General features: G+C 52.8%; 2 protein-coding genes and 1 long non-coding RNA gene across 18 annotated transcripts in view; 2 read left to right on the plus strand and 1 right to left on the minus strand.

Moving 5' to 3' along the window:
• The window catches only part of RIPOR1 (RHO family interacting cell polarization regulator 1), a 46,518-nt gene extending 36,501 nt beyond the window's left edge, over positions 1–10,017 (plus strand). For 6 of the 8 annotated variants that reach the window (XM_064519308.1, XM_064519307.1, XM_064519309.1 and 3 more), the window contains 18 exons: positions 258–311; positions 712–864; positions 951–1,014; positions 1,107–1,150; positions 1,390–1,515; positions 1,923–2,071; positions 2,321–2,450; positions 2,718–2,858; positions 3,824–4,642; positions 4,868–5,007; positions 5,435–5,609; positions 5,818–5,953; positions 6,127–6,288; positions 6,422–6,580; positions 7,010–7,206; positions 7,317–7,400; positions 7,835–7,925; positions 9,043–10,017. In XM_064519308.1, coding sequence (XP_064375378.1) covers positions 258–311; positions 712–864; positions 951–1,014; positions 1,107–1,150; positions 1,390–1,515; positions 1,923–2,071; positions 2,321–2,450; positions 2,718–2,858; positions 3,824–4,642; positions 4,868–5,007; positions 5,435–5,609; positions 5,818–5,953; positions 6,127–6,288; positions 6,422–6,580; positions 7,010–7,206; positions 7,317–7,400; positions 7,835–7,925; positions 9,043–9,140 — 2,922 coding nt within the window. In that variant the 3' untranslated portion in view covers positions 9,141–10,017. Of the gene's footprint in view, positions 1–257; positions 312–711; positions 865–950; positions 1,015–1,106; positions 1,151–1,389; positions 1,516–1,922; positions 2,072–2,320; positions 2,451–2,717; positions 2,859–3,823; positions 4,643–4,867; positions 5,008–5,434; positions 5,610–5,817; positions 5,954–6,126; positions 6,289–6,421; positions 6,581–7,009; positions 7,207–7,316; positions 7,401–7,834; positions 7,926–8,190; positions 8,255–9,042 lie in introns of all 8 variants that reach the window. The other 2 variants (XM_064519306.1, XM_026117367.2) reach the window with 2 other exon arrangements.
• A 1,605-nt stretch (positions 10,018–11,622) lies between these two features.
• Positions 11,623–18,955, minus strand: LOC135329746 (uncharacterized). Its single transcript, XR_010391354.1, has 2 exons — positions 18,332–18,955; positions 11,623–16,270 (listed from the first exon to the last, which is right to left on the minus strand). It is a non-coding gene; the product is annotated as an uncharacterized LOC135329746 (long non-coding RNA).
• The window catches only part of CTCF (CCCTC-binding factor), a 37,631-nt gene continuing 28,368 nt past the window's right edge, over positions 17,649–26,911 (plus strand). For 2 of the 9 annotated variants that reach the window (XM_064519310.1, XM_064519312.1), the window contains exons 1-2: positions 17,771–17,865; positions 23,248–23,395. The gene's annotated coding sequence lies outside the window, so the exon portion shown is untranslated. Of the gene's footprint in view, positions 17,866–21,425; positions 21,444–23,247; positions 23,396–26,911 lie in introns of those variants that run through there. The other 7 variants (XM_064519314.1, XM_064519315.1, XM_026117360.2 and 4 more) reach the window with 6 other exon arrangements.

Below are 26,911 nucleotides of genomic sequence, written 5' to 3' on the forward strand. Positions count from 1 at the left end.
TGTTCTCCTGGGAGACCCTGCAGAGCAGGGGAGGTTGTAGGATGCTGCCAGCTCATAGGTGCAAGCTCGGCTTCTGCTCTACTCACCACCAGCTGTCCCCCTGCAGTGTCCTGCACACAGCAGGGCCAGTGACCAGGGCATGTCCCCACCCACGGCATGGACATGTAGCAGGGTGCCTGGCCTGGGCACATTCTAGCCTGCCACCTTTCTCAGGAGGGTTTCTTTTGCCTCTGACGCTGTCTCCTCTGCTCTTCCAGCAAGTCAAGTCAATTGAGCGCTTCCTGCGTCGCCTGGAATTTCATGCTAGCAAGGTAAGAGCTGGGAGCTGGGGTCAACTTTGTGGTCCTGTGGGTTTCCAGCTTCCTTGCAGCATTGGGAATGTGGGGCTTTTCCCTGCCTGGCTCCCGTCTTGCTCCTCACATCAGTCATGCTTCAGCAATGCCAAGGCAAACTTGTGCTGCTTGGTCCCACTCAGCCTGCTCTGCACCCATGTCTTGGCACAAATGCAGCCATGTGCCTTCCCACCAGGCACATGCTCCTGCGTGAGCAGGGTGCCCCAGAGACTAGCTGAGGAAAGCCTTAAGGCACAACTGCTGGAGCCCGCCAGGAGTCAGCAGGTCGGTGCTGGCCAGCCCGGAGTCCCTGCCTGCTGTTTGGCCCTCCCAGCACAGCACCCTGCCCCTCACTGCAGCTCTGGGCCTGTCCCTGCAGATAGATGAGCTCTACGAGGCCTATTGCATCCAGCGGCGACTCCGTGATGGGGCCCACAACATGGTCAAGGCTTACAGCACAGGGTCACCGGGCAGCCGAGAGGCACGTGAGAGCCTGGCCGAGGCCAGCAAGGGCTACAAGGAGTATACAGAGGTGAGGTGCCTGGCGTGGGGTAGGTCGAGAGGGTGCTGAGCCTGGGGGCTGCTGCTGACAGGTGCGCTGCATCCCTCTGCCCCCAGAACATGTGCCTGTTGGAGAGCGAGCTGGAGAGTCAGCTGGGCGAGTTCCATGTCCGGATGAAAGGTGACACATCCCCCTCCAGCCTGGCCCACTGACGGCTTCATGCCAGCCATGGACTCGGCCGTGCATTGACGCCCCTCCGTCTTCTCTTGCAGGACTGGCAGGTTTTGCCCGGCTGTGTGCTGGTGACCAGTACGAGGTTTGTGGGACCTCCGGGACATGGATCAGGCTCTGCTGTCCTCCGTCCCTGTGGCCCTTACTGTGCCTGGGGGTGTACAGACAGGCCCTGACCTGGGGTACCGGTGCTGGCTGGGCTAGCGTTCTGTGGGTCTGTGGTGGGTGGCATGGGGCCCTGGATGTGCCCTGGGAGGTGTGGAGAGCACCCACCATCCTGGTACTGTGTCCCCCCCTGCCCTCATGCCTCTGCTCTCTCCCCAGATCTTCATGAAGTACGGACGGCAACGGTGGAAGTTGCGGGGGCGTATTGAGGTGAACAGCAAGCAGGTGTGGGACAGCGAGGAGATGGTTTTCTTGCCCCTCATCACCGAGTTCCTCTCTATCAAGGTACAGGGGGCTCTGTGGATAGAGCAGAGAGGAGGCAGGGACAGTGTGGGCTGGCAGGCCCTGCGCCACCTTCCCCAGCCAGAGCTGCCCTGGGAGCTGTGTCGGGGAACAGCAGCAGAGGTTATGCCATGCCCTGAGGGGAAGCTGTGTAAAAAGCCACGGGCTGCCTGTGGGAGGAGAGCACACCAGACGCAGCACTGGGAGCCAATGGGGGTTCCCTGCTTGCTGCAGCCCAGCTACCACATTGCATCCCTCCAAGGCTTGCCTCTGGGACCTAAACCTAATCCTCGCTGGGGAGGGTGGAGGGGATGCTGTCCCATGGTGGTGGCATCCTGGCAACAGCAGGGATGCTGCGTGCCTAGCATTCAGTGCCTTCATCTCATCCTCTCTTCTCCTTCCTTCCCCAGGTGACGGAGCTTAAGAGCCTGGCCAACCATGTCGTGGTGGGCAATGTGTCATGTGAGACTAAGGACCTCTTTGCAGCTCTACCCCAGGTAGTGGCTGTGGATATCAATGACTTGGGTACCATCAAACTCAGCCTGGAGGTGACCTGGAAGTGAGTACCTCAGCAGGCATCCCTGGCAGGGCACAGCAGGGCTGAGATGCCTGGTACGGCATGGCCAGAGCTGGCCTGCCCAGGATTCTCCCCCATCCCAAACCTGGGTTGCAGTTCTGGGGTGCCAGAGGTGGACTGAATAGGGCCGCAGGGCACTGCCTGCCCCAGTACCCCTCCTGCTCACTGCAGAGCAGGGTCGGGACCCCATCATTTGGCCTGCTGCCTTCATCTCCCTGCTGTGCTCCACAGCCCCTTTGACAAGGACGACCAGCCCTCAGCAGCCAGCACCGTCAACAAGGCCTCCACGGTGAACAAGCGGTTCTCCACGTACAACCAGAGCCCACCTGACACCCCATCCCTGCGGGAGCAGGCTTTCTATGTAAGTGCAGTGGGAGGCAGAGCTGCCCACCGTGTGGGTGATCTGGCACACAGAGGGGAGTGTGCGGGGTTGTGTCTGCCCAGCCACTTCGTCAATTTATGTGTGCCCCGCTAGGTCCCACCGGGTGGCACAGCTCGGGGGAGATGGAAGGGGACAGCCCCTTGTCCCTCCACCCTCTTGCTCCATCCATATGGCCACGGCCTCCCAACACCAGCCTGTAAGCCCCTACTCCTCCCGTGCTCACGGCTCCTCTTCTTTCTGCCCAAGAGCCCGGCGCGGGCAGCCGACAAGCACGGCTGGTCCTTGTTGGACATCTTTCGGGAGACACTCTTCGAGAAGCTGTCTCAGAGCTGCTCCTGCGGCGACGTCTCCTCGGTCGAGCTCAGGAGATGGCCGCAGCAGGGCTGTGTAAGTCTGAGGGCTGGAGCCGGCCTGTAGCTTAGCCCAATGGCTTGGCCGTTCTGCAGTAGTGATAGCCGCTCCTTGCCTCCTACTCACTAGCCCTTTCTGAAGGCTGAGGTCCTGATCCTGCCAGCTGAGGGCCTGATCCTGCCAGCCAGGGGACTGGCTGGCATGAGGGGATAGAGCCACCAGGGATGCTGGTGCAGTGAGCGCTAGTGTCCTCAGCTCCCACTGGAGCCCAGCCACAAGCTCGGGGAGCGTTGGCTGTGTGGGCTGGCCCTGCTCCTCCATCTGTGGGTCCTCATGTAAGAGCCAGGCAGTGGTGAGTAGAAGGTGTGTCCGTGTCCCTGCGCTGGTGGCATTGGCGTGGCATTGGTGTGACGTGGCGTGCTGGCTGGTGCTGCCCTCTGCAGGCTGGTGGCAGGGCCATCGCTGTCCTCGTAGCTGTGGTGTGTAGCGTGGCCGTGCTCTGCGCGTGTTGCACCTCCTCTGCTCCAGACCTCCCTGTAGCACCTGGGATCTGCCGGCATCCTGGAATGGCACCCGGCAAACTGGGGCATGTTGGGGGGGGGGGGGGGTCTGGGCAGCAGGACTCCTGGGTTTCTCCTCAGTGTGATGTGGGATCTGGGACTTGAAGGGGAAGCAGCACGTGGGCAATATGGCCATGATGTGCCAGGCCTTCGCCTTCCTCTTTGCTGGGCCTGAGGAGCCAGGCTGGGCAAGAGGGATGAGCCAGCAGCTCCTGGGGCCCAGGCTCCTGCAGCCGGAGGGGGTCGATCTCTGCTCTGGCCCCATGAGATCACCAGAGCGCCAGCCCTGAGGGTTGCAGTAGCCTCAGTGTTTTCTGCCTCAGGCGTATCCTGGCCCCCTCTTTGGGAGGGGAAGGCAGCCCAGGTGAGGGCAATGCCCCTGAGGAGCTGGGCAGCCACAGGAGGTGCCCAGCTGATGCACCATGTCCTCTCCCTTCCCAGAACATGCTGCGGCGCCAGGAGGAGCTGGAGAATGGCACAGCCTGGTCCATCTCCTCGGAGTCATCAGATGATTCCTCAAGCCCCCAGCTGTCAGGCAGTACCCGCCACACCGTGCACAAGCCCATCGTGCAGCCAGAGGTGCAGGCCTCGGCCCCTGCCATCGAGATCTCCTTCTCCCAGCAGCAGGAGGCAGGGGCTGGAGCCAGCATCCCTGCCGGATCAGGGCTGCCCGACCAGCCAGAGGAGCAAGGCAGCTCCAGGAAGGATGTGGTGGCCAATGGGCACGTGCCCTACTCCCGGACTCTGAGCCACATCAGCGAAGCCAGCCTGGACACCCCGATGGAGGCCAAAGCTGTGGAGAGCATGTGGGAGCCCTCTCCAAGCCCAGAGGACTCTGGCCCAGGCGAGCCAGATACAGACTCCCTCCCTGGTGCCTCAAATGCGGTGCCGGCAGCCTGGGCAGGACAGGACAGAGCCCTCGAGGCCAAGCCTCGCACCATGGTGTCATGGGCTGAGGCCTGTGAGACGGAGGCCACGCGGGTAGAGCCGGTGGTGAGCCAAGTGCTGGTGCAGGGTGGCTGTGACACCAAGGTCCCCCCACAGGCCACAGCCCCAGCACACACCTCTGCGGAGGAGATGCCTGTCCACACCCCACTCCTGCCTGCTGGTCCCCCTGAGGTCCCACGAGTGAAGGCCGTGGACTCAGGCTTGGAGGAGGCCATCAGCCTCCTGGGCTCAGCCCTGGATGACTATCGAGGACAGTTCCCAGAGCTGCAGCCCCTTGAACGGGAGCTCAAACACCTGGAGGAGATCCTGCTGGTGAGGGGGCCTCAGAGGGAGTCCCCAGCAGTACCTGGGGATGAGGGCGGTGGGGCCATCCCGGCTGGCAGGGCACAGAGATGAGGGTGCTGGAGCCATCCCAGCTGGCAGGGCCTGGGGACGAGGATGGCAGAGCCATCCTGGCTGGCGGTACATAGGGGTGAGGGTGCCAGGCTATCCTGGCTTGCATGCCAGCGTCTGACAAAGCCATGCCCTCCTCCACAGCACAAGCAGGGTGTGTTCCTCAGCCGGGCCTCCAGCATCAGCCTCACAGTGGAACACGCACTGGAGAGCTTCAGCTTCCTCAACACCTCTGACATGGATGACTCGGAGGGGTCTGAGGAGGAGGCCATCCGGGACGAGAGGTGCGCAGCAGCGGGGCTCAGGACAGGGTACAGGGCAGGATGCAGCCCTGGGGCAGCTGGGACAGGAGTGTCCACCTCTGGTGCGGTGCCTCTCTGCACTGCAGGCCCCAGCGTGGTCAGACCAGCCTGTCTCACCTCAGGGCAGGCCTAACTTGAGGAGTGGTGGGATCCAACCTGTCTGGGGAGCACAATGCCACCCCATGTCTCTCTGGGGTCTCATCTCCATGGGAGTTGGGTTGAGAGACAGCCCATGTGCCCTGCACCACTGGGATCTGCTCCTTTGTCCAGCCCTGAGCGGTCCAAATTAAGTAATATTGTAGGTCCTATAGAAACTCTGCCAGGTGTTTCTCCTGCAGCAATGGGTGGGGATGGCTGGGTCTGGGTTTCCTGCACTGACCTGATGGCTCGGTCTCTCCCTGGCTCGCAGGAGGGCTGGCAAACCCCAGCGTGGGAGTGGGGCCCCCAGCGCTGGTGAGATGGGGGCAGACGACGCTGGCTTGTGCAGCTACTCCGAGGGCAGCACAGACCCCATGAGTACTGGCAACGAGTTCCTGGATAAGTCCCTGGTGCTTCATCTCAACAACTGCAACTGCCTGCTGCTGGTGAGAGCAGGGGCCAGGGCACGACAGCAGTCCTGAGGCTGCTGGGCACTGGGGTGGGCTGCGGGACCCCGGAAGAGCCTGGCAGACTGGGTAGCTCCAGTAACTCTCCTCAATACTGCTCTCGCCACAGCCTGGAGGGCCGTGCCAATGCTGTGGTCTGGGTGCCCATCTCTGTCCCTAAAGTCAGCGGTTTGCCTGTGCCTTGCAGAAGCTGGGCACCTTCGGGCCCCTGCGGTGCCGGGAGATGTATGCCCTGGACAGGTTGCTGCGGGAGGCGCAGGTGCTGGAGATCGTGTGCCAGCTAACGGAGGAGCGATCGGGAGCAGCCAGCTCTGCTGCCGAAGGTAACGGCACGTGGCAGAGGGACCCGTCTCTGCCACCCCCCCCGGGCTACGTTGAGCCTGGCCCCCCTCTTGTGGGCCTGGCTTGGCAGCAAGGGGCTGTGCCAGGGGGAAGGCAGGAGGTGCCTGCCAGCTGCTGAGGCCCAGGAAAGGCTTGACCGCGTGTATCTCCACAGTGGTGCAGTTCTCAACGCAGAAGGAGGGAGTGCTGCCCCTCTGGGACCTCTGCGTGGAGGTGCCCAATGTCTACACCTGCCCTGTGGAGCGGTTCCTGCAGGTGCTGAGCACCCAGTACGCAGCACTTATCAACGAGCGGCACCCTGGCCTGGCTGACGCAGGTGAGTAGGGACCTGAAGGTGCTCGGCACCTCTCACTGACCCTGGCTGGGGCGCTGTGGGTGCCAGGAGCCCTGGAGAGACCAACGGGGTGCCCAGGGGTGCCTCGCATGCTGACATGGGCCCTTCCCTACAGTGTGTGTAAAGCTGGTGGAGGATGTGCTGAATCGACGGCTGCCCCGGCGACCTGGCAGTGCCCAGAGCGAGCAGGTCACCATCTTTCAGTACTGGAGCCACTTTGAGTCGCTCAGTGCCCTGGTGCTGGACGCCTATGTGATGGAGCTGGCGGAGGAAGGTGGGTGCCCTCCCGCTCTTGTGAGGCCCTGGCATGGCAGTGCCCACCCCTGAGCCGGGGCACCGGAGGCTCTTGCACCCATGCCGTGGAGGATTGATCTGTAGCAACTCCACAGCCTGCCCCAGGGCATCATCCAGGGACTCAGATATTCTTGGAGTGGGCAATCAGGCCTGATCTATCCCTGGTGCGCAGCACACTCCCACGCTGCCTTCCCAGGCTCCCTTGGGTCTGTGCTGTCTGCACGTCCCCTGGCACCTTGGCTTGGGAGCCCCTGCAGCCCCATGCTGAGCAGTGCCCCTGTGAATTACCTGCATGGGGGTTCCCTCTGCTCTGTATGGTTGCATCTGAGCAGCCCTGGGAGGAGGCAGGGGCACACAGGCAATGCCGTCAGGCTCTCGGCACCCCAGCTTAGCAGGCCATTCCCTGCAGTGCTGCTGGCGCAAAACCTGAATTCGGATGACCAGGACGTGGTGCTGCGGGCCCTGAAACGCGTGCCCGAGGGCCGCCTCAAGAAGGAGGGACTGAAGGCACTGAGCCTGCTCCTCGTGGAGGGCAACAGCAAGGTGGTGAGCGCTGTGTCGGCTCAGCTCCGCAGCCTGGCTGAAAACCCCCGCTTCCGCCAACGGGTATGTTGCGGACAGGCCGGGGACGAGGTGGGCTGGTGGTGCTGCCACGAGGCGCTGCCTCCCCCGTTGCTGCAGCTGAGGGCACAGCACTGACACCTGCCCTCCCCCAGGCCCTCGTGTGTTACCTGGACCAGCTGGAGGATGAGGAGGTGCAGACGCGTGTGGCAGGGTGTGCAGCGCTGGGCTGTCTCAAGGTAAGAGGGCTACAGGGAGAAGCTGGTAGCGCCCAGACACTTGTGTCAGTTCAGTCCCAGGGCTGGCCTGGCTGCAGGGCGGACAAAGAGGAATCGGATGTCTCCAAGGGCTGCCTGGTGCTGCCCCGGTGGTTGCTGCACATCCCCCTGCACCTGAGATAAGGTAGCTGCGGGGGCCCCAAATGCAATGGAGAACCAGGCAGGGGCAGGCCAGAGGGGACCTGGGGAGGGAAGGGACAGAGCTAAGGGATTTTCCTGTCTGAGACTGGGCAGGAGGAAGAGGAGGGAGAGCTCTGCGGGGGCTTTGGGACCTACCCATGGCAGCCTGGTACCTGCCATGGGGCTGCAGCAATCTGTGCTGCCTTTTCTTCTGGGCTGTCCCCATGTTGCCAGGTCTCCCAGCCACATTTAGCCCTTTGCCCCCACTCCTGCAGGCCAAGGAGAGCATCGAGCAGCTGGTTTACCTGTGCCAAACTGACAAGGAGCCCGTGCGGGAGGCAGCCAAGCAGAGCCTGATGCTGTGTGGTGAGTGCCCTGCTGCATTGCTTTGCTCCCTCCCCACTCAGGGCTCCCGAGGGGCATCTCCCAGTGCCACGCGCTGGCACTGCCTGTGGGAGAAGGGTGTCCTGGGCTTGTCCCTGCCTAGCGCTATATGCTCTGGCTCATGTCTTCCCTTGTGCCAGTACCCGACGCTCTGCCCAGGCAAGAGCAGATTCGCGGTGGGCATTGAGGGCTGGAAGCGCCCCCAGCCACAGAGCGCTAAGCGTGGTTGTTATTTATTATTTGCTAGATGGCACTGAGAGAACCATCTGAGTGGGTTACTAGGCCTCCGGGTCGTGACAGCTGCTGCACAGGTTGGGACATGTGAGCCATCCTCGTCCCTGGTCCCTGTTCCTGTTGCTTTGCTCACGAGTGTCTCGTCTTAGAGCCTGTCAGCCATGCCATGTTTTGGAGTCTGTGTGTCTTGGCTGTTTGTAGAGCCCGTCCCTGTGGCACACCTGGCACATGTAGGCACCTTGTGTCCCGTTTCACAGCAGATTGTCCATGTCACAGCTTCCCGCTGGGGGATGGCCGCTGTGTGCAGATCTGGGGGGGGGGGGGGGGGCAGGGCAGAGTGCTCTGGGCCAGTTTGCAGCACGGACATCTCTGTCCCTGCATGTATGCAGGAGCCTTGGGGAGTCTTCGGGATATTGAAGCGAGCACACACAGACATGCACGGCTGTTTCAGACATGCCGCCCCTGCCTGCTGCGTCTGGTGCAGCCCAAGCCCTGGCCCATTTGCCCTGCCTGGGCTCTCTGCCGGTGAGTGGGGTCAGCAGCCAGTGCTCTCGAAGCTGAGCTGCGAGCGATCCCTGCCTTGTGTGGGCACGATGCAGCAGGCAGCTGCAGAACAGGATTTACAATGTCTGAATCGAATGCAAGAGCCCTGGGGACTTCGTGAGCCTGATCCCAGCGGGGACCTTGTCCAAGGGCGTGCTACGTGGGGCAAGAGCTGTTTCTGCACTCTGTGGCCATGTCACCCAGGCTTAGCTCCACCAGGCATTAGCCACATTCCCCCTTCCAGGCAAGGGAAAGTGGCTGGGGATGGGCAGGGGCCAGAGCTCCAGAATTTTGGTTCACCAACCACGGCCTCTACTTGCAGGGGAGGATGGTAAATCGGCTCACCGGCGGCTGGAGGAGACCCTGGACAGCCTCCCGAGGATCTTTGCCCCAGCCAGCATGGCCAGTACAGCTTTCTGAGACGTCACGCACACCTGCCTGCCATCCCTCAGGGCAAAAGCACCGCTGGGCTGCCTGGGCTTGCATGGACTGGGCCAAGCCAGCACCCAGAGGCTCCCACCCTCAGCAGCGCACTGCAGTATTACCCCTACCAGCAGCTTGCCGCAGCCGCTCACTGCCTTACAGAGCACCGCTTCCCCTGCCCCTAGACATTGGCCATTCGGGGGTGCCCTGTTCGCACCCCTGGGCAGGGGGGCTCACTGCACCTCTCACCCTTTGATTGCTATTTATATTGCGGGGGAGCTTGCCCTACCTGCCCCATCGTTGGCTACAGCTGCTGGGACTGGAGCAGGGCGGAGATGTACCAGACTTCTCTGCCACTTCCCTTCCTGTCACTTGAGGGCACATGCCCTTCCACGGAAGGACCTGCACTTTGGAAACGATGCTGTTTCTTTCCAGGAGTTTCCTGGGCTATGGGGACTGTCATCCTTTGCCACCTGGAGTCCCCGGGACTTAAATAAAATGATATATGAGATATTAATATATATACTGCTGGCATTTCTTCTTTCCAGCTCCACATGCTCCTGTCCCTCCCCAGGCCTGGCTGTAGGGAGTGCAGTGAGATATGGCCCCAGCCCAGAGCCTTTCCCAGTCTCTTGGGAAGCACTGTGGAGGGCAGGGGCAGGAGGAGCAACAGACAGAGGGATGGACAGACGGATGGACAGAAGCTGCCACCTTTGTTTTGGTTTTATTTTATTTTTTATTTACAGATTTTTGCAGAAAAACAAAAGCAAAAAATTCTTTTCTATAATGTCTCTATAAATCTATATATAATGTAATTACAGAGAATGACTAATTTTGATTTTAAACCTGAAATAAAAACAAACCTTTAATGAGTGATGGTGGTGTTGCGTGGGTGTTTCTTGAGCTCCATTGCCTAGAGGCAGTGTAAGCTAGTGGTTAGCATGGCTGACTGGTGGGCTGGAGGGTTGTCATGAGATTCAACTGTGATTTCTGGCATGGCCCAGCTGCAGCTGGGTGCACTGAGCTGTGCTGGGCAGCTGGCAGTCTTCGTCCACACCGCAGCTGCCTGCCATTCTCATGCCACAGCTGGGCAACACAAAGGACTGTCAGTGTGCCAGAGACGTCTGCCGCGGGGCTGCCGGGCCGGGCAGGCAGTGGCCAGCCCCAGCCTGAGCCGGCTTTCAGACCTGGCAGACACCTTTTGCAGTCAGTTGTGCAAGGGAAGAGGAGACCAGGTTGCTCCTCTGCAGCGTAAGGCTCAGAGGTGATGTGTGGGGGCCAAGCAGGAGTCTTGGTCTTCCTGGGACAGCGCAGCCGGGGCAGAGGGGATTGCCCCAGCACTGCCTGGGCCTTCGGTGTGCCTGTGCTGTCCTGCCCTCCAGGAATACTGACACTGTGATGACTTGAATGCCGTTGCCAGTGTTGTCTTTTTCAATGTGCCTTGATTCAGCGGTCCACAGAGAAATGTTTGTGGACTGAGTGACAAAGTTAGACTCAACTGGGTGTGTCCCAGGTGTTTGGAAAGCTAGGGACTGATGCTCATGGTGGGAACTGCCCGTAGCTATGTGTGGTAAATGCAGCAGGGGAGCAGGTCCTCACCAGCTTGCTCCACAGTGGCTTTGGTTTCACCAAAAGGAGAGCAGGAAGCTTTTTAAGCAGTGGAAGTTTGCACCATCTCTGAGCTTTGCAAGAGTTGCTCAGATGTTGCAAAAACTTAAGCAACCCCTTGCCTGCTGGGCATGGGAAACCCCACTCAAGCTGGCATGAGCTGTGCCTGCTGACGCCATGCTGTGGGGCTGCTGCCAGACACAGCAGGGTCCCAGTGGAGCTGGTGCCCAACAAGGGTACAGGGTTTGCTCTTAGAGACGGGAGGTGATCACTGCCCGCACGGTGGGCTGCGCAGGCTTAAGGATGGCTCCAAGCCCTGGAAAACAGAATGGTCCCCTGCAACACCACTGCTATTTCCAGGGTAGCCCTAGTTTCTACTCTGGTCCATGCCTGGTGTGCGAATGCACCATGGTGTCTGATCCGAGGCAGTAGTGGAGCCAGGGCCAGAGCGTGCTGAGCTGAACTGGTTTTCAAAACATCCCCACAGAGATTTGCACCTCTTGGGTTTCCTCTCAATGGCAAGAACAGTGGATCTGGCTGCAGTGGCACTGAGCTGCAAAGGATCATAGCCTCACACAGTAGTAAAGGTTGGAAGGAACCTCTGGAGATGGATGACCCCCCCCCATCACCCCGCTCAAAGTAAGGTCAACTAGAGCAGGTTGCCCAAAACTGTGTCCAGTCGGGTTCTGAATATCTCCAAGGGTGGAGACTCCACAACCTCTCTGGGTGATCTTCTCCCGCCCTTCATGTGCTGCTTGTTCCAGAGTAAGGGCAGGCCTGGGACAAGGGACAGATCGCCAGTGCTAGGAAGCCTCCCTGCTGGCTCCAGGCAGGGGCCTGCCATGGCCCACACTACCAAAAATGTGGTCCAGCAGTACAAGGGGGATCAGGATCTTGGGTTCTGCTCTCGGCTTTGCATGGTGAGGGGCTGCTAGCAGAGCTGCATGTCCCCTTGTTGGGGAGGAGGTACTGCAGAAAGGACGACAGCGTGTCTTGGTGCATAGGACATCCCAGACAGGACAATTCCTTAGTGTAAGATGTTGGGAAGTACCTTGTTGACAGCAAGGGGCAGCACCCAGGCACTCCCCCACACTGGAAGCTGTGCTGGAGCAGTGGATCTGTGGGCAGAGGTTGGGTAGCCTGGCAAAGTGATGGCACAAGACAGCTCTCGCCCATGTCTTTGCCATGTCTTTGCCAGGTGCATGGTACAGGGCAGCATCAAGCAGACACGGGGCCACACTAGCCAAGCCTGGTGCCCATGAGACTGTCTGTGAGTTGCTTTCAGAGGAAGTACCTTTGGAGGTGGTTTTACCTGTAGAGGGGATTACAGAAGATGATGCTTTGTTGATATCAGAGGATGCTTTGTTGTATCACTGCTAGCTTAGCCTTATTTCACCTGCTGAGGAGGGGGTGGAGGGGCCCTAGGAGGAAAGTACAGTGATTGTCTCAAAGTATTAGGTATTGCACTGTCAGGCACTGTAGGCAGCAAGAGCACAAATATGGGTCCCAACTGGCACACACAGCAGTGGGAAAACAACTCCGGGGCAAGGGCACTGCAGAGGTGGAAAGCGACCCAGACGTCTTATATTTTTGATTTGGTTTCTTTTCCCTCAGAATAACCCCTGGAAACAAAAACAGCCCATCACTCCAGCAGCCAGAGCCACGAATTCAATCCACTCATCTAAGTGGGTGTTCTCCTTGCTCTGCCAAAACCTAGCCCCATCCCTGAAGCACAATACCAACTTCCAAGATAATCTATATCTTGGCTGCAGAAATCTGAGCAAGAAAGTAACCTTCTGTCAAGGCAGGCAGGGTGCTGCATGTCAGGATCCCCAGCACAAAATGACTCTGCTCCTGGAACTACAAGGAATAATCTCACTTTTGTCAGCTTGGGGAACATTGGAAAAAAAAAAAAAAAAAGATTAATTTGGAATTAAATGGCAGCCTTTGCTCCAAATGGGTCCACGCCACCATCACCAAGGACCTCTGCCCCATGGACACTGCCAGGTTACCTGGAATTGCAGGACTGCCATTTAACTGGAATTATCTAAAAAAATCTTGTCTTTTGAATGGGACTCACTTAAAACATTCACTGCAGTTTGCATCCTGCTTGGTTTTTTGAGGGCTGGGAAGGGGCAGCATGACTGTCACAAAAGCGAGCTATTTGAAAAGAGCCAGGGAACTGCACTCTGGGATTTGACATTTCCTCCAGCCCTTGCACAGGAGCTACACCACTCTGCAGGGCCAGCTCACTGGACACAGCACCACAAGGTGCGTTTTGCAGTGGCATGTTTGCTATTCCAAAGAAGACAGTATTCCAGCACCACGTATGTCAGCCAAATCTGTGTCAGCGCTTAAAGCACATCTCTCTCTTCTGGACATGCTTGTGCTCAGCAGCACCAGTGAGTGTTGCAGCTACTTGCTTTTCTTGTATGAGCCATAGTCAGTGGGAGGGTGTCTGTGTCATGGTTACATTATCCATGTGCTCTGGTTATAGACTTTTCTTTTCCTCATTTACTGCTGTTCTCCTCTGAGTTAAAGGGGTCCGTGTGGATTCCAGGGGACTTTACGGTACTGGCTTTTGCCTGCTGCTCTTGGGAGAGCATCCTGAGGAGCCCCTGCTAGCAGGAAACAACTAATCAGCTAATGTACCGTCTCCTGCTCTGCATCTGGGCTCACGCCCAGGATATGAGGATTGCCAAGGATATTAGTTCAGTGACACTCAGAGCATCAGCTAGAATGACCCCAAGTGGACACTGCCACTTTGGAGTGTCACAAGCTCTGATTGTCCCTCATATCTAAGAAATGACTCAAATCTTGATGCCAAGTCATTTTTAGGAGGTTGTATTTTCACAGATTCACACAGAATCACAGAATGTTTGAGGTTGGAAGGGACCTCCACATATCTGCTAGTCCAACCCCACTGCTCAAGCAGGGTCACCTACAGCACGTTGCCCAGGACCCTGTCCAGATGCCTTTTGAATATCTCCAAGGATGGAGACTCCACAGCCTCCCTGGGCAACCTCCTCTAGTCTCTGTCACCATCACAGTAAAGAAGTTTTTCCTTATGTTCAGATGGAACTTCCTGTGTTTCAGTTTGTGCCCATTTGCCTCTTGTCCTATTGCTGGGCACCACTGAAAATAGTCTGGACCCATCCTCTTTACATCCTCCCTTCAGATACTCACACACATTGATAAGATCCCCCCTCAGTCTTCTCTTCTCCAGGCTGAACAGTCCCAGCTTTCACAGCCTTCCCTCATAAGAGAGATGCTCCAGTCCCTTCCTCATCTTAGCAGCCCTTCGCTGGACTCGCTCCAGTAGCTCCATGTCTCTCTTATACTGGGGATCCCAGAACTGCACACAGTACCCCAGGTGTGGCCTCATCAGGGCTGAGCAGAGGGCAAGGATCACCTCCCTCTTTCACCACCACCTCTCATCCTAACTACCTCTTCACAAAATAGCAGTCTGCCAGACACTTCTCCCTTCCCGTATAGCCCAGCTAAATGAGACATAACCACTATTCAGACTATGATTTAAGGACACAATTTACATATATGCTAACATATGCTACTTATGTCTGATATTTTTGTCACTTGCTAAGCAGGTTGAGGTAAAGCCCAGGCTGCTGAACAACTTTAACTCTGCCCTGCAATAACATCTCAAGAGGTGAAAATCTGGGGCAAGATTTTTTAAATCAGTTTCAACTGTAACATCCTTATAACTCCTTAGTCCTAGGAGCATGGGTTTATGCTCAGGCTACTTTACATTTAGTCTTCTCTGTGAATTCCCTGTCTTTGTTCCCTGCCTCCTGGGAAGGATAGGTGAGTAAAAGGAGGAAGAAATTTAACTTCCTGCCAATGTGCCTTAATTTAAAATTATTAATATTTTTACTCATTACCCTAGCCTCATTTCACATGTTTTCATGGTAAGAGAATACAAAGAGGATGTAGCACAACCTCATGGAAATTTCTCTTCCTCTCAGCTTGCCTGTCAATCAGCTACTGGGTCTTCAACAGTGCTACTGAAGATGAAAAAATGTTAAACGCAGAAGATTTTGCAACAGAGGAAGATGCAGAAAATGTCAGATCACGAAGGACACGAGCCCAGATGCTTTCTAAGAATGTGTCTTTGCTCACCACTCCCCCTTGTGAAAGTGATCTTCATTGATTTACAGAAACTTAAATAAAGTTTCATAGAACCACAGAACACTTCAGGCTGGAAGGGCCTCTGGAGACCATCTGATCCAAACCCCCTGCTCAAGCAAGGGCATGTTGCCCAGGACACAATCCAGTCAGGTTTTGAGTATCTCCAAGGATGGAGACTTCACAACCTCGCTGGCCAACCTGTTCCAACATTCAAGCACCCTCACAGTAAAGTGTTTTCTTATTTTCAAACAGAGTTTCATATGTTTCAGTTTGTGCCCATTGCCTCTTACACATTGATAATATCCCCCAGAGCCCTCTCTTCTCCAGGGTAAACAGCCCCAGCTCTATCAGCATTTCCTCATATGAGAGATGCTCCAGTCCCTCAATCATCTTTGTGGCCCTTTGCTGGACTCACTCCAGTAAATCTATGTCTTTCTTGTACTGTGAGCACAGTACTGGACACAGTACCCCAGATGTGGCCTCACCAGGGCTAAGCAGAGGGCAAGGATCACCTCCCTTGACCTGCTGGCAAAGCGCTTCCTAATTCAGCCCTGATGGCCTTCTGTTGCCACGAGGGCACAATGCTGGCACATGGTCAACTCAGTGTCCACCAGGACTCCCAGGTCCTTCTCTTCTAAGCTGCTCTCCAGCAGGTCAGCCCCCAGCCTGTACTGCTGCATGGGGTTATTTCTCCCTCGGTGCATTCTCTCTGCACTTCCCTTTGCTGAACTTCATGAGGTTCCTCTGGGCCTCTCTCTCCAGCCTATGGAGGTTCCTCTGAATGGCACCACAAGCATCTCATGTATCAGCCTCTCCTCCCAGTTTTGTGACATCTGCAACCCTGCTGAGGGTGCATTTGCTCCCATCATCCAGGTCGTTAATGAAGATATTAAATAGTATTGGCCCCAGGATTGACTCCTAGTGACCCCTAGTGACTAGCCTCTAGCTGGACTAGCCCTCTGAGTCGAGCCATTCAGCCAGTTTTCAGTCCACCTCACTAACCACTTATCTAGCCTGCACTTCATCAGTTGTCTGTGAGGATATTAAGGGAGACAGTGTCAAAAGCCTTACTGAAGCCAAGGTAAACAACATTAACTGATCTCCTCTCATTCACCAAGCCAGTCATCTCATCATAGAAGGAGATCAGGTTGGCTGAGCACAATTTCCCCTTTGTAAATCTATGCTGACTACTCTTAGTCACCTTTCGGTCCTTCACATGTCTGGAAACAGGATTAGTTGCTTCATCACCTTCCAAGAGACCGAGGTGAGGCTGACTGGCCTGTAGTTCCCCAGATCCTCATTGTTGCCCTTGATGACAGGAGTGACATTTGCTCTCTTCCAGTCCTTAGGAATCTCTCACGATCACCATGACCCTTCAAAGATAATTGAGAATAGCTTCACAATAGCACCAGCCAGCTCGCTCAGCACTCACAGGTGCATCCCATCAGGGTCTGTGGACATATGTCCAGATCGTTCCAGTGTTCCCTGACCTGATCCTCCTCCACTCAGGTTACGTCTGAGGTAAAGAAGGCATTCAGTACCTCTGCCTTTTCAGTGTCCTTTGTCACCAGGGTCCCTGCCCCATTTTGTAGCAGGCCCGCATTTTCCCTAGCCTTTCTTTTGCTGCTTATGTACTTATAGAAGCCTTTTTTGTTTCTTTCCTGTTTCACTGCAGGGCATTCGCCATTACACTTCAGAACCACCTAAGATGTAAAAATTAAGAACCATCCCGGTGTGCAATCCAGAGGCCACTTTCAGCAAGGAACACTATACCACGCCTATGTATGTGATATAGTATGAATTCACACATCTCACTACTAAAGCTGTGGCTCTTTCGGAAGGGCAAGTTGTAGACAGGGATAGTTTTGTCTAAGTTCTGATGGGCAGGGATCAAACTTATCAATAAATTGATATTTATTGATCAATAAATTTATTGATCAATAAATACAAAAAGCTCTAGTCTTTCAGCTTGCTGAGTCTTCCACAGTGCAGACCAATGCAGTAATTTCCATCTGGTCTTTTGCTATGGCCTTATCTTCCTAAGTGCTCCCTTTCCAATTACTTGATGGTTTCTGGAACTCTAGCGTGTTTCCTGCTCTGATGGGCCAGGAAATTTCAGTACAGGTTAAAAGAGGTGTGCAGAGCCACAGGTGGGCATGGTTAGGGTTTTGGGGTTGCAGGTAAGGGCAACATGCCCAAGACCCTGCGCAGCTGGGGTGCAGCGTGCTGAGTGCGCAGGCCGTGAGGGCCACCAGGCTGCAGGCAGCAAAAGGGAAGTGGGCCACAGCCTCCAGTCCCCACGGGGCTCCCACGGCGCCTGCCAGCTCGGCCCGGGCAGGGCCACGTGGCCGCCCGCAGCTCCACGCAGCGAGGCCGTGCCACCACACTGCCCGGCTGTCTACCAGCGCAGACCGGCCGACCCGCCACCGGGGACGGCCTGACGGGAGCGCCCGCGCCGAGCCCGGGTCGGGCGCAGCCTCCCGCCACCCCAGCTGACGGCCCGCCCTCAGCGCCGCATGACGCACGCACGCACGCACGCACGCACGCACGCACGCACGCACAGCCTTAAGGCGTCCGTGCGTGCTCGCGCGCGGCCGGGTGACGCCGCGGCCACGGCCCCGCGTTTGAAGTTGGCGCGCGATTCGCGCCCCCTTCTCCCCTCCCACCCGTCCTCCCAGCCTGCCCCGCGCGGCCGCTTCCCCGCGCGGCCGGCCCGCCTCCCCCTCCCACCCCTCCCCGCTCCGGCCGGCGGCCGCGGCAGCCGCGCTCGCGCAGGCGCACTCCGCCCGCCCGCCGCCATTTTGTGTCCGAAGCGACTGTGGAGCGATTAAACCGCGAGCTGGTGCTGGGCGCTAGCGGCGGCCGCGGCGGGGCGTGCGGGGCGCGGCGGCTCCGCGGGGCCCGGGGCGGCGCGGGGCGGCGGCGGGGCCCGGCTGGCCCGAGCGAGCTCGGCGGGGTGCGGGCGCAGGTAAGCGGTGGCGGGGGGTTTGCAGTCGCTTTCTCCGGCCTCTAGGTGTCACGATGGGGCTCCGGTTCGGCTGGGGCCCCGCAGCGGCCGCCGCCGGGGAAGCAGGGGGCTTTGTCTCCCTCTATCGTCCCCAGCGCGGCCGGCGCCTGCCTGCCACCGCCGCCATTCCCCACAGCGCGGCGCTGGGCTGCGGCCTGCCCGGGCCTCCCTTCCCGCCGCCCCCGCCCGGGCAGGCCGCCGCCGAGCCGCCGGCCCCGACTCCATTTTCTTTCCTTTGTCTCCTCCGCCGAACCACCGGGGCTAATTACCGCCCCCTCCCCGCCGCGCGAGCCGCCGGCGCCCCCCCTTCCCTTCCTCTCCCCTTCCTCTCCCCTCCCCCGCCTTCCCCGCCCCGCGGAGCCGGGCCTGGCCCGCTCCCCACCCGCCCGAGCGCGGCCGTTTCCCCTCCCGCCTTCCCCGCGCGAACCTCTGCGGGGCTCGGCCCGGCGCGCTCCACCCGGTGCCCCTGGCCTCGCTTGGTGTCCGGCTGGCGCCTGGCCGCAGGGCGGACGCGGTGGCGGCGGCTGCGTGTCCCGCTCCTGCCGGCCGCCGCCTTGCTGCGCTGGCGTGTGCTGCGGAGTGAGAGGCGCTGCGAGGCGCAGAGCGGGACTCGAGCTCCCTCTGCAAGGCAGGCTGAGCAGCGCCATGCAGCACCGGGACGCGGGCACGGCTGGGGGGCGCCCGCTCTCGCCGCGCTGCCCCGCCGCCGCCCTCCCGTCGCTCCCGGCGAGCGAGTGGCCCGCCGCAGGGCCGGCGTCCCCCCCCCGCGCGGCGCCCGCGCCTCGGGCCCGGGGCGCCCGCGGGGCTTCAGCCCGCCCCGGCGGGGTCTGCACGCTGCCCCACGGGCACGGCCGGCGCGGGGCTCGGCCGGGACCGGCAACACGCGGTGGCGCGGCGCACCTGGGCTGCCGCCGGCCTCGCATCAAGTTTTGTCACTAGCTTAAACTTGGCCCGAGCTACAGGCCTGCAAAGGCACGTTTCCGAGCCGTTTCCCCTCCAGAGGTTGTCTCTTGCTCGCATGCTTTTTTTAGGGAACTGCATTTGTGGAGATGAAGACCTAATGCTCATCGCTAAATACGTTTTTATTGCATATCTTAATACGGGGTTGTTGGGGGGCGGGGGGAAGCAGGCACACAGCCTAATTCTTTTTGTGATGCAGAGGAGTGGATCACACGTGTTTTGTGTAGAAACCATTTGCTTTTTGTTCTTTACATCAACTTTTAATTTCTTCGGTAAATATATTCATACAGTATCTGATTTATCCTTAGCTCTGCTAAATTGCTTTGATACAGGGTTTTGCTGTGTTGTATGCATCCTTTTCTATTTAATGTAATCCTTCCTTAGGACTTGTTTGCTGGTGAAAACCAGCTGGCTTTCCTGTTTGTGACTTCCTTTTTTTACCCAGTCTCTTTCATGCATGGCTGTTCTTCACCTCATGCTATGGCTATTATATTCTGGTAATAAACTTCAGAGATGTTATTAAAATTCTTGAAATACTGTATCTACCACTTCCAATATATGTGTTTCTTTGTTTCAGTGCAGGAACTGTAAACACTTTCTCAAATTCTGCAAATTATTCTGCTTGGGCAGAGCCTGTTCTACTCAGAGAAGTACTTTGAGTGTAAGAAATAGCTCCAAATTGTATTCAAGCTGAAGTTCTTATTTAAAACATCCCTCATCTTAAGTACAGAAGATATCATTAGGCATGAAGAAAGGAGCAGTTTGTGCGTAAGGGCAAAACAATGCTTTTTCTAAATGTGATTTGGAATTTTTTACTTTTGCTTTTTTTTTTTTTCCTGGATATATGGAACTAATGCAATTCATCCATACCTAAAACATACCTGAGAAAGGTGGCTAAGAGGCACAGAATGGTTTCATAAATACTTGCAGAACTTTGTGGGATGTTTTTGAGGAATACTGTCCAAGTAAAAGGTGCAAAATGTAAGTTCCTTATACCCTCAAGTGACTGTACAACAGAACTGGACAAAACTGGCTGTAGTATTTCAGAGAGAGCTTGGAGAGTTGTCATTGCAGTGTAAGTTTGCTGACAACTCGTGCCTACAGTGTTACTGAGGGAAAGGGCTATTGCAATAACTGCTCTTAGTATTAGCAGGCTGTATCTTGAATGTGAACTGTGGCTAGCTTGTGTGTGTGGTTACCAGTTTTTGTGGCTGCAGCTTGATATCTGCCTGATGGTACCATTATAACTTTCTTGGAAATGCCAGAAGCTGACACATTATTTTTGTGTTTGTTCTGTATTTGCCTAAAAATCTAATTGTAGATGGTTAATAACTTGCTATGGAATTTCTTCTGTATAGAGTCTACTCCAGAACTTTGCTTTCTTTTCTTCCCCTTAGTACTTCATATCCAAGAACTCCTGCTTTTCTAGTTAGAATTTTTTGAAAGCATGGTTGAACATTAAGCTTATTAGCACTCTGACAAGAGCCAGAGTACTTCTTGCCCTTAAGCTTCATGCTCAGGCAGGTCATTTGTCACTTGTAACTCCTAGCTTTCTTGAGCTCTGATCTTCTGGTAGCGCTTCCTGCCCTGTCTGAACAGTTTTCTGTACACTAACTATTTCAGAGAATTTTGTGTGTGTATTGTTTGCATAGGCTTACTTTCCAGAAAGGTCTGCTGGTATTTTGAACTGCAGGCTGTTCTGTGTTTTAATCCATGCACGTTTTATATGTAGCATCTCTTGACATTTCAGCAGGTTTATCTTGTGAAGAAAATCTGTTTCATGTGTGTCAGGAACCCTAATGCAGTTGACCTGCTGCTGCTTGCCGTCCTTGTCCTAACTATTATGTTGATTTCCTCCGAACATACGACGCTGAAAAGTTGGACTGATGCCTTTAGGGTCTACCAGCATGGATGGTCCAATCTAAAAAAAGCTACTGATGTTCACAGCACTGGGGTGTAGAGGCTAGAGTTAGGAATCAGACCAAGAAGGGCAAGACCTATGTAGAGTATTACATAAAGGGTTTTGTTTGGTTTTGTTGTTGTTCATGTAGGGTTTTGGGTGTCTTGCTTAAGCTTTTTTTGATTCCTAGCAGCCTCGCTCAAAGTGCTTATGTATTATCATCACAAGTGTGTCCATAGATCCCCTCTGGTTCTAGAGAGAACCTTTTCTGACTGCCATCTTTCAGTTGCAGGCAGGCATGTAGATGCTTTAGCCTAAAGGGTCTACACAACATCCATTCTGTAAGCCTGCCTTATAACTATTTGAGGCCTAGAAATGCTTTTGAGCAACTTATAACCAAGGTAAAGGCTATAGCTTAAAAAAAACAAACAAAAAACCCCCCCCCAAAAAACCAAACTGTAGTGTTTTCGGGGAGAGAACAAGCAAGACCAAAGTTGTCGTTGTTGCAGGGACATAGCACATCACAAACAGGCATCCCAAAGTGAGCCTTGTCCCCTTATGTTCAGGAAAGAAAAACAAATTTCTTGCCTGCTGCCGTAGTTCCCATCTGTGTGCCACTGGGGAAATTCTTCCTGGGCCTTCAGTCTGGCATTTGGTGTAACCAGGAGCCTGCTGACAGGTGAGAACACAAGTATGTTTTGTAGCTTGCTGCAACTGGGGATTGGCTATAGGTAAGAGACAGGATATTGTGTAGGATGCAGTCTCCAGCCTTTAAGGGAAGGGCATCTCGCTGGCATCTCAGAAATCAAAGTTGCAGGGTAAGTAAAACTCTGACTTTGGCACTGTCCCACTGTGGAGTTCAGGGTTTCTTTCTTCCACCCATTGATTTTATTTGCAGAAGCTTCACATTATAATTCCTTTTCCTGGCAACTCCTGCTTCTATTACCTCTTTTCCATCAGAGAGGGAATGTTAGAGGGAGTAAGAGCTTTAGATCATAACACTTTTTCTTCTTCCTATGATTGTACGTGCTCTAGAGATATATGTAATAAAGAGCTGCCGCCACTGCTATCTGCACATGTGAATTCATATGCTGACTGAACTGCTGCTAGTCTTCAGCTTCCACAGTGGAGATAAAAGAAACTTAAGCTTTGACTTGGTGGTTATTTTGTTTGTAGTAACTTACTGAACTGCACTGACTTGTTTGTTTGACTTTAAAGCTCTGTTCATCCATTTGGCTCTAGTTCAGATGCCCAGTTCAGTCTTTGTTGAACTAGTTCAATGAAGTTTTAAACGCTCCTGCTCCACAGTACTACATGATCCTGGAGAGGCACATAGATCCATGAAATTCCAGGTTTTTTTGTTCATTTACCATTCATAAAGTTGTTTCAGAATGTTGCCTTATGTTTTTCAGACTGCTTGATGAAAATTAGAGAGAAACTTTTTCCTGTACTTTGACTGTAACTCAAAATGTTGCTTTTTTGTACTGAGGGATGTTTGAATTTCATTTGAAATACTATTCTGCTTTTCCCACTTCTCTCCCAGAATTCCTTATTCTTCAGAAATTAAATGTGATAGATCTATTCTAGCCATATATTTTAATATGGAAAATTAAATAGGTGCTCAGCTGATTGGTCTCAGTATTCTTAGATTAACAAAACAAACTCCAAAAGAAGAGAAGACTACCCACAAGCTGGGATAAGGATTTTTATTTTTCAGGTTCTGTTAACATTTAAGTAATTGAACACTTAACAATTCCATTTCAGTGCTTAACACAAAGCAAGGTGGATGTTTACTTCATTTGATGTTATAAAAACCTGGAAACTGTCAAGTTTTGGAATATTTTTTGAGTATAGTCCTTAACTGATGAAAATACAGAAATAATAAAGTGGCTGTTCTCAAGAACAGTGCAGTAAGTGTGTGACACGTTGACAAGACCCATGATAGAATGGATTCCTGAGGAATTGTTCTGTTCTTTCCCTACGGGTGAACATGTGATTAAAAAGTTGTGGCTCATGGGTCTTTACAATTGCACTTCTTATGTTAAGTTCTGTTTTTATGAACGCTTCAGTTTCGGCCATCCTAATTCTCACTGTCAAACAACTCGGGATTTCAATGTGCTGTGTAGTTATATGCTGATATTAAGAGGTCAGGTGTGTTTAAAAGCACAAGAGGTGCAGTGATCAGGTAAGATATGCTGACTGGATAATGCAGTCAAAGGCTGCTATACTGCTAGCAGTTCAACACTGTTGCAGGGTGTTTTCTTTGCAGCCTGTAGTGCAGGTAGTATGCCCAGACACCTGTTGTTTTGTCAGTCAGCTATCTGCGTTTGCTTCTTACAACATAATCTTATTTCTCTGCCATAGAAACAAACCCATGAAGTTTCTAAAACTGCTCAAATGTAGAGGCAAATTAGAGAGACTCCGTCAACTAAGTTCTGTTTATACTGGAAATCTTATTTTACCTCTTTTCTCTTTTTCCCTAGAATCTAAAAATTAATGTTGACCTCATTGAACTTGTCAAATTCCAACAAAACTGAACCCAAAATACATGGTGTTTGGAGCATGAAATATACCTTTGTCTCTATGAATATGAATCATCATTAGGAGCTTGTATGTCTCAAACATCAGCAGGTAAAGTAACCATCCATGAACTACAGAAGGAAAAAGTAGCTTTTTCCAATTATATAAAGAATATTGTTTACGTCAATTGGATATTATATTAATCCTTACTCCCTCTGCAGGTATTTAGAATTAGGCTGTAGTTCTGGAAGCTCCTGAAATTCCTGTTTCTGTAAAAAGTACTCCTCCATTTATGTTTGGAAGGAGGAGAGATGTTTGTCTTGGCTAATTTTTTTTTTCCCCCACTTCTTACACTAGAACATCCCTAGCCATCGTGAAGGAAGTAGTAGTGTGTATTTAATATGAACACACTTTGGAATAGTAGGGAAATTCCAGGGAATAGGAGAAGTGCTGTTGTATCAGTATTAGAGATGGGTGAACATGGCAATTGGTGGTGTAGTGCTGTGCAGAGAGAGACACCTAAGCTACCTTGGGTAGTAGCGCTATATGGTGTTACTGCATGTACATGTAGTTTAGGTTATTTAGTTAACAAGAAGAGAAGAGTATATAAATTAATGCTGCTCTATATGGCCTTAAGGAAACTAGATCTAGTTTCCTTTATAATTTGATTTGATAAAGTCTTCAATATAAAGCAAGATACCTTTACAGAAATAAAAATTAGTGTACAAAATCAGCAAATGTCATCCAGTTGATTGGTTCATGAGTAGTCAATGGGAGTACAAGACTGAATAGTTTCCAGGGAGGTTAAGCGAAAACTGGTAATTGCTTGTCATAATTTGTTTTCATTAGTGATTTATTAGTGAAAAATCTCTGTTGATTTAAAACTTCTGGATGATAAAATTGTCATTCATGGAATGGGAAATAAGGCAGCCATCATGATTGTGAGGTGAACTAGATCCACTCAAATGTGTGTTAAGGCTGCCAAATATAAATCTGTACACCTGGGAACAAGGAAATTCAATTGAAAGTAAATCATGGCAAATAGTACCCTAGAAAGCAGTGGCTGAAGAGTATTACAGATTCAGTGGATAAACAGTTTAAACCTGAGTTTCCAGGGTGATGCTGTGACAAGCTAATGTGATTCTCAAACTCATTAATGGAATGAGTAGAGATAGTGTTCTTACCTCTGTGGTATGGGGTGAAGTCATTACCAAAATACTATGCAATTTCTGGTGTCAGCACTCAAAAAGGCGGGAGGGAGAGAAATGCTGGCAGCAAGGCAACATAACATCTAAAATGATCAAAGAGCTAGAGATAATTCCATGCAATGAAATGTTAAGAGTTTGCTATGCAGCTTAGCAGCAAAACTGAGGAGTGATTTGATGAGCATCCTTGGGTATCTCCTTGGCAAGATAAAACTGGATATTACAGAGGTTTTAATCTTGATGGCAGACATGGCAAGAATTTGTAGCCAGAAAAGTTCAAATTAAGACCTCAGTTTTTTGACAGTGAAAGTGATTAACCATTGGAACACGATATGATGAGCAGTGGCGGATTTTTCCATTTCTTAGTATCTTTGAATCAAGAGTGTGGAAACATTTCACAAAATTGCTTCAGGCAGTTGGAAGGTGCTGGACTTGTTACGCTTTGTATACTTGGTATGTTCTGCTCTCATTTTGAGAGTTGTAATTCACAAGAGGTCAGACTAGATGGTCAAATGGAGGGTGATCATGCTAAAGAAATAAAAAATGGGGAGGAGCTCCTCATGTCCTTCCAGCACCTCACATCTTTTTGAGCAGAGATAGGTTTAGGACTTTTCATTGGAAATCTAGGACATGATCAAGCCGGTCAGGTCTTGTGAACGTGAGGAAGCAGATATTGATATGCACTGGCAATGTGTAAAAATAGCATTCCATATGTTTAGTCTGAGCTTGTGACTGTAAGAATCTTTAGTTTTGTCTATAGAATTAGTGAGCCATCGGCAAGGTAAATGTTACTTTGCTGCCAGGGCACACTGCTGTCTCACATTCAGCTTGTTGTCTACCAACAGCCCTGGGGCCTTGTCAGCAGAGCTGTTCTCCAGCCAGTCAATCTCAAGGCTGTATCGTTGAAAGGGTGGTTCTTCCCAGGTTGTATTGTTGAAAATGCTCAGAGAAGGTGAAGCAAGGTGTTTTTTTTTTTTTTTTATTGAATATGCTTCAGAAAATGCAGCTTTGTAAAATCTGTGTGTCATGATTGTTTTTATTAAAGTGCATATTCAGTAAAATATTGAATTAATCAGGAATGAAGCTAGAGAGAGTAAATCTGTGGAATAAAGATTAAACAACATTTAATAATTTCAGGTTGTGATAATGCATTGTGCCTAGAGGTCTGACTGGGTTTTTGACACTTCTGAGCTTTCCAGAATGTTACAGTGAAACTAACAGCCTGACAGTGGACTAAGCAGCTCTAGGTGGAGATTGCCGAAATCTAAAAGTACTTTTCAAGTATTGCATATGTCAAAAAGATGGCAAGGAGAAAGCCTAAACTCAAGACTTCTCTCAGCTGCAGAGAGAACTTCCATGTAACCCAAATGCTCTTCCGAACTGAGTTTTTTCAACACCAGTATCTTTAACTTGAGTTTGGCAATTTTAATTTCTCCTGGCTGTTTGGAAGAGGTCAAATAGGGTAGCTCTGTTGCTTCCATTTGTGTTATTTGGAGAAGTCTAGTCTGTGTCCACCCTGACTGCTATTTTACGCTGTAGTTCCTAGCACTCATATCAGGCCAGCTTTTTACATAGATGCAGTGAATTCTGTGGTGAACCTGTAGCTTATAGGAGGAGGAAGCAGAGAAATACACCACAATTGATGGAAAGCCACTTTTTGCAAGAGATTGTGGAGGCGTAGAGGGCCCAGAGAGACTAAGGGGAATAGGCAGATATAGCGCCTCTAACATCCCATGACTGGATGCTGGGATGAGGGCAGTAGACTGCAGACCTGACTAGGCCTGACTGTCCTCCCTACATAGCATTTCCTACTCCTGCTGTCAGAGATAGGCTATTGGGCTGGACAGACTGATAATCCAGCCTTGTAGGGCATTTTTTTATGTTCTTGTTGGAGAAGGAATTTTGCAACCTGTTGATCAAGGCTACAGGAATGAACTTACAGCTCTTGCTATATCAGGAATAATAGTTGAGCATTTAGGGAAGTAAAAGTCCTGGTTTCCATGGTAAATTAGGTTGACTTACATTGGGACTGTTGTGACCCCATCTCCTTCCACTGCTGGCACCGACAGTTACATAGCCAGGCCATGAGCTGGGTCAGGGCCCTCACTTTGCTGCTGCCCCCCAGTAATGCAAGTGGGGAATGGAAATACAGCAGCTCTGAGTTTCTGGTTGAATCCTTTGTGGAGCTATGCCTCAAATTTTGGGGAAGGCAGAAACTCTCTGAAAAGGTATCTACACTACAAATGCTAGTCAGAGCATTTGACTATTTGTATGTGTTTTGACTTATTTCAAATAAAACAGTGAATTTGACTGTGTTTAAAATCTTCAAATGAATTCAATTCTTCCATTTTTAGTTTGTAATTTTTACTTTCTTGAAAGAACCGTCTTTGTTCTTTGGATGATGTTATGGTCCAATAAAAAG

Source organism: Dromaius novaehollandiae, chromosome 13 (genome assembly GCF_036370855.1).
Source record: "Dromaius novaehollandiae isolate bDroNov1 chromosome 13, bDroNov1.hap1, whole genome shotgun sequence".
Lineage (NCBI taxonomy): Eukaryota > Metazoa > Chordata > Aves > Casuariiformes > Dromaiidae > Dromaius > Dromaius novaehollandiae.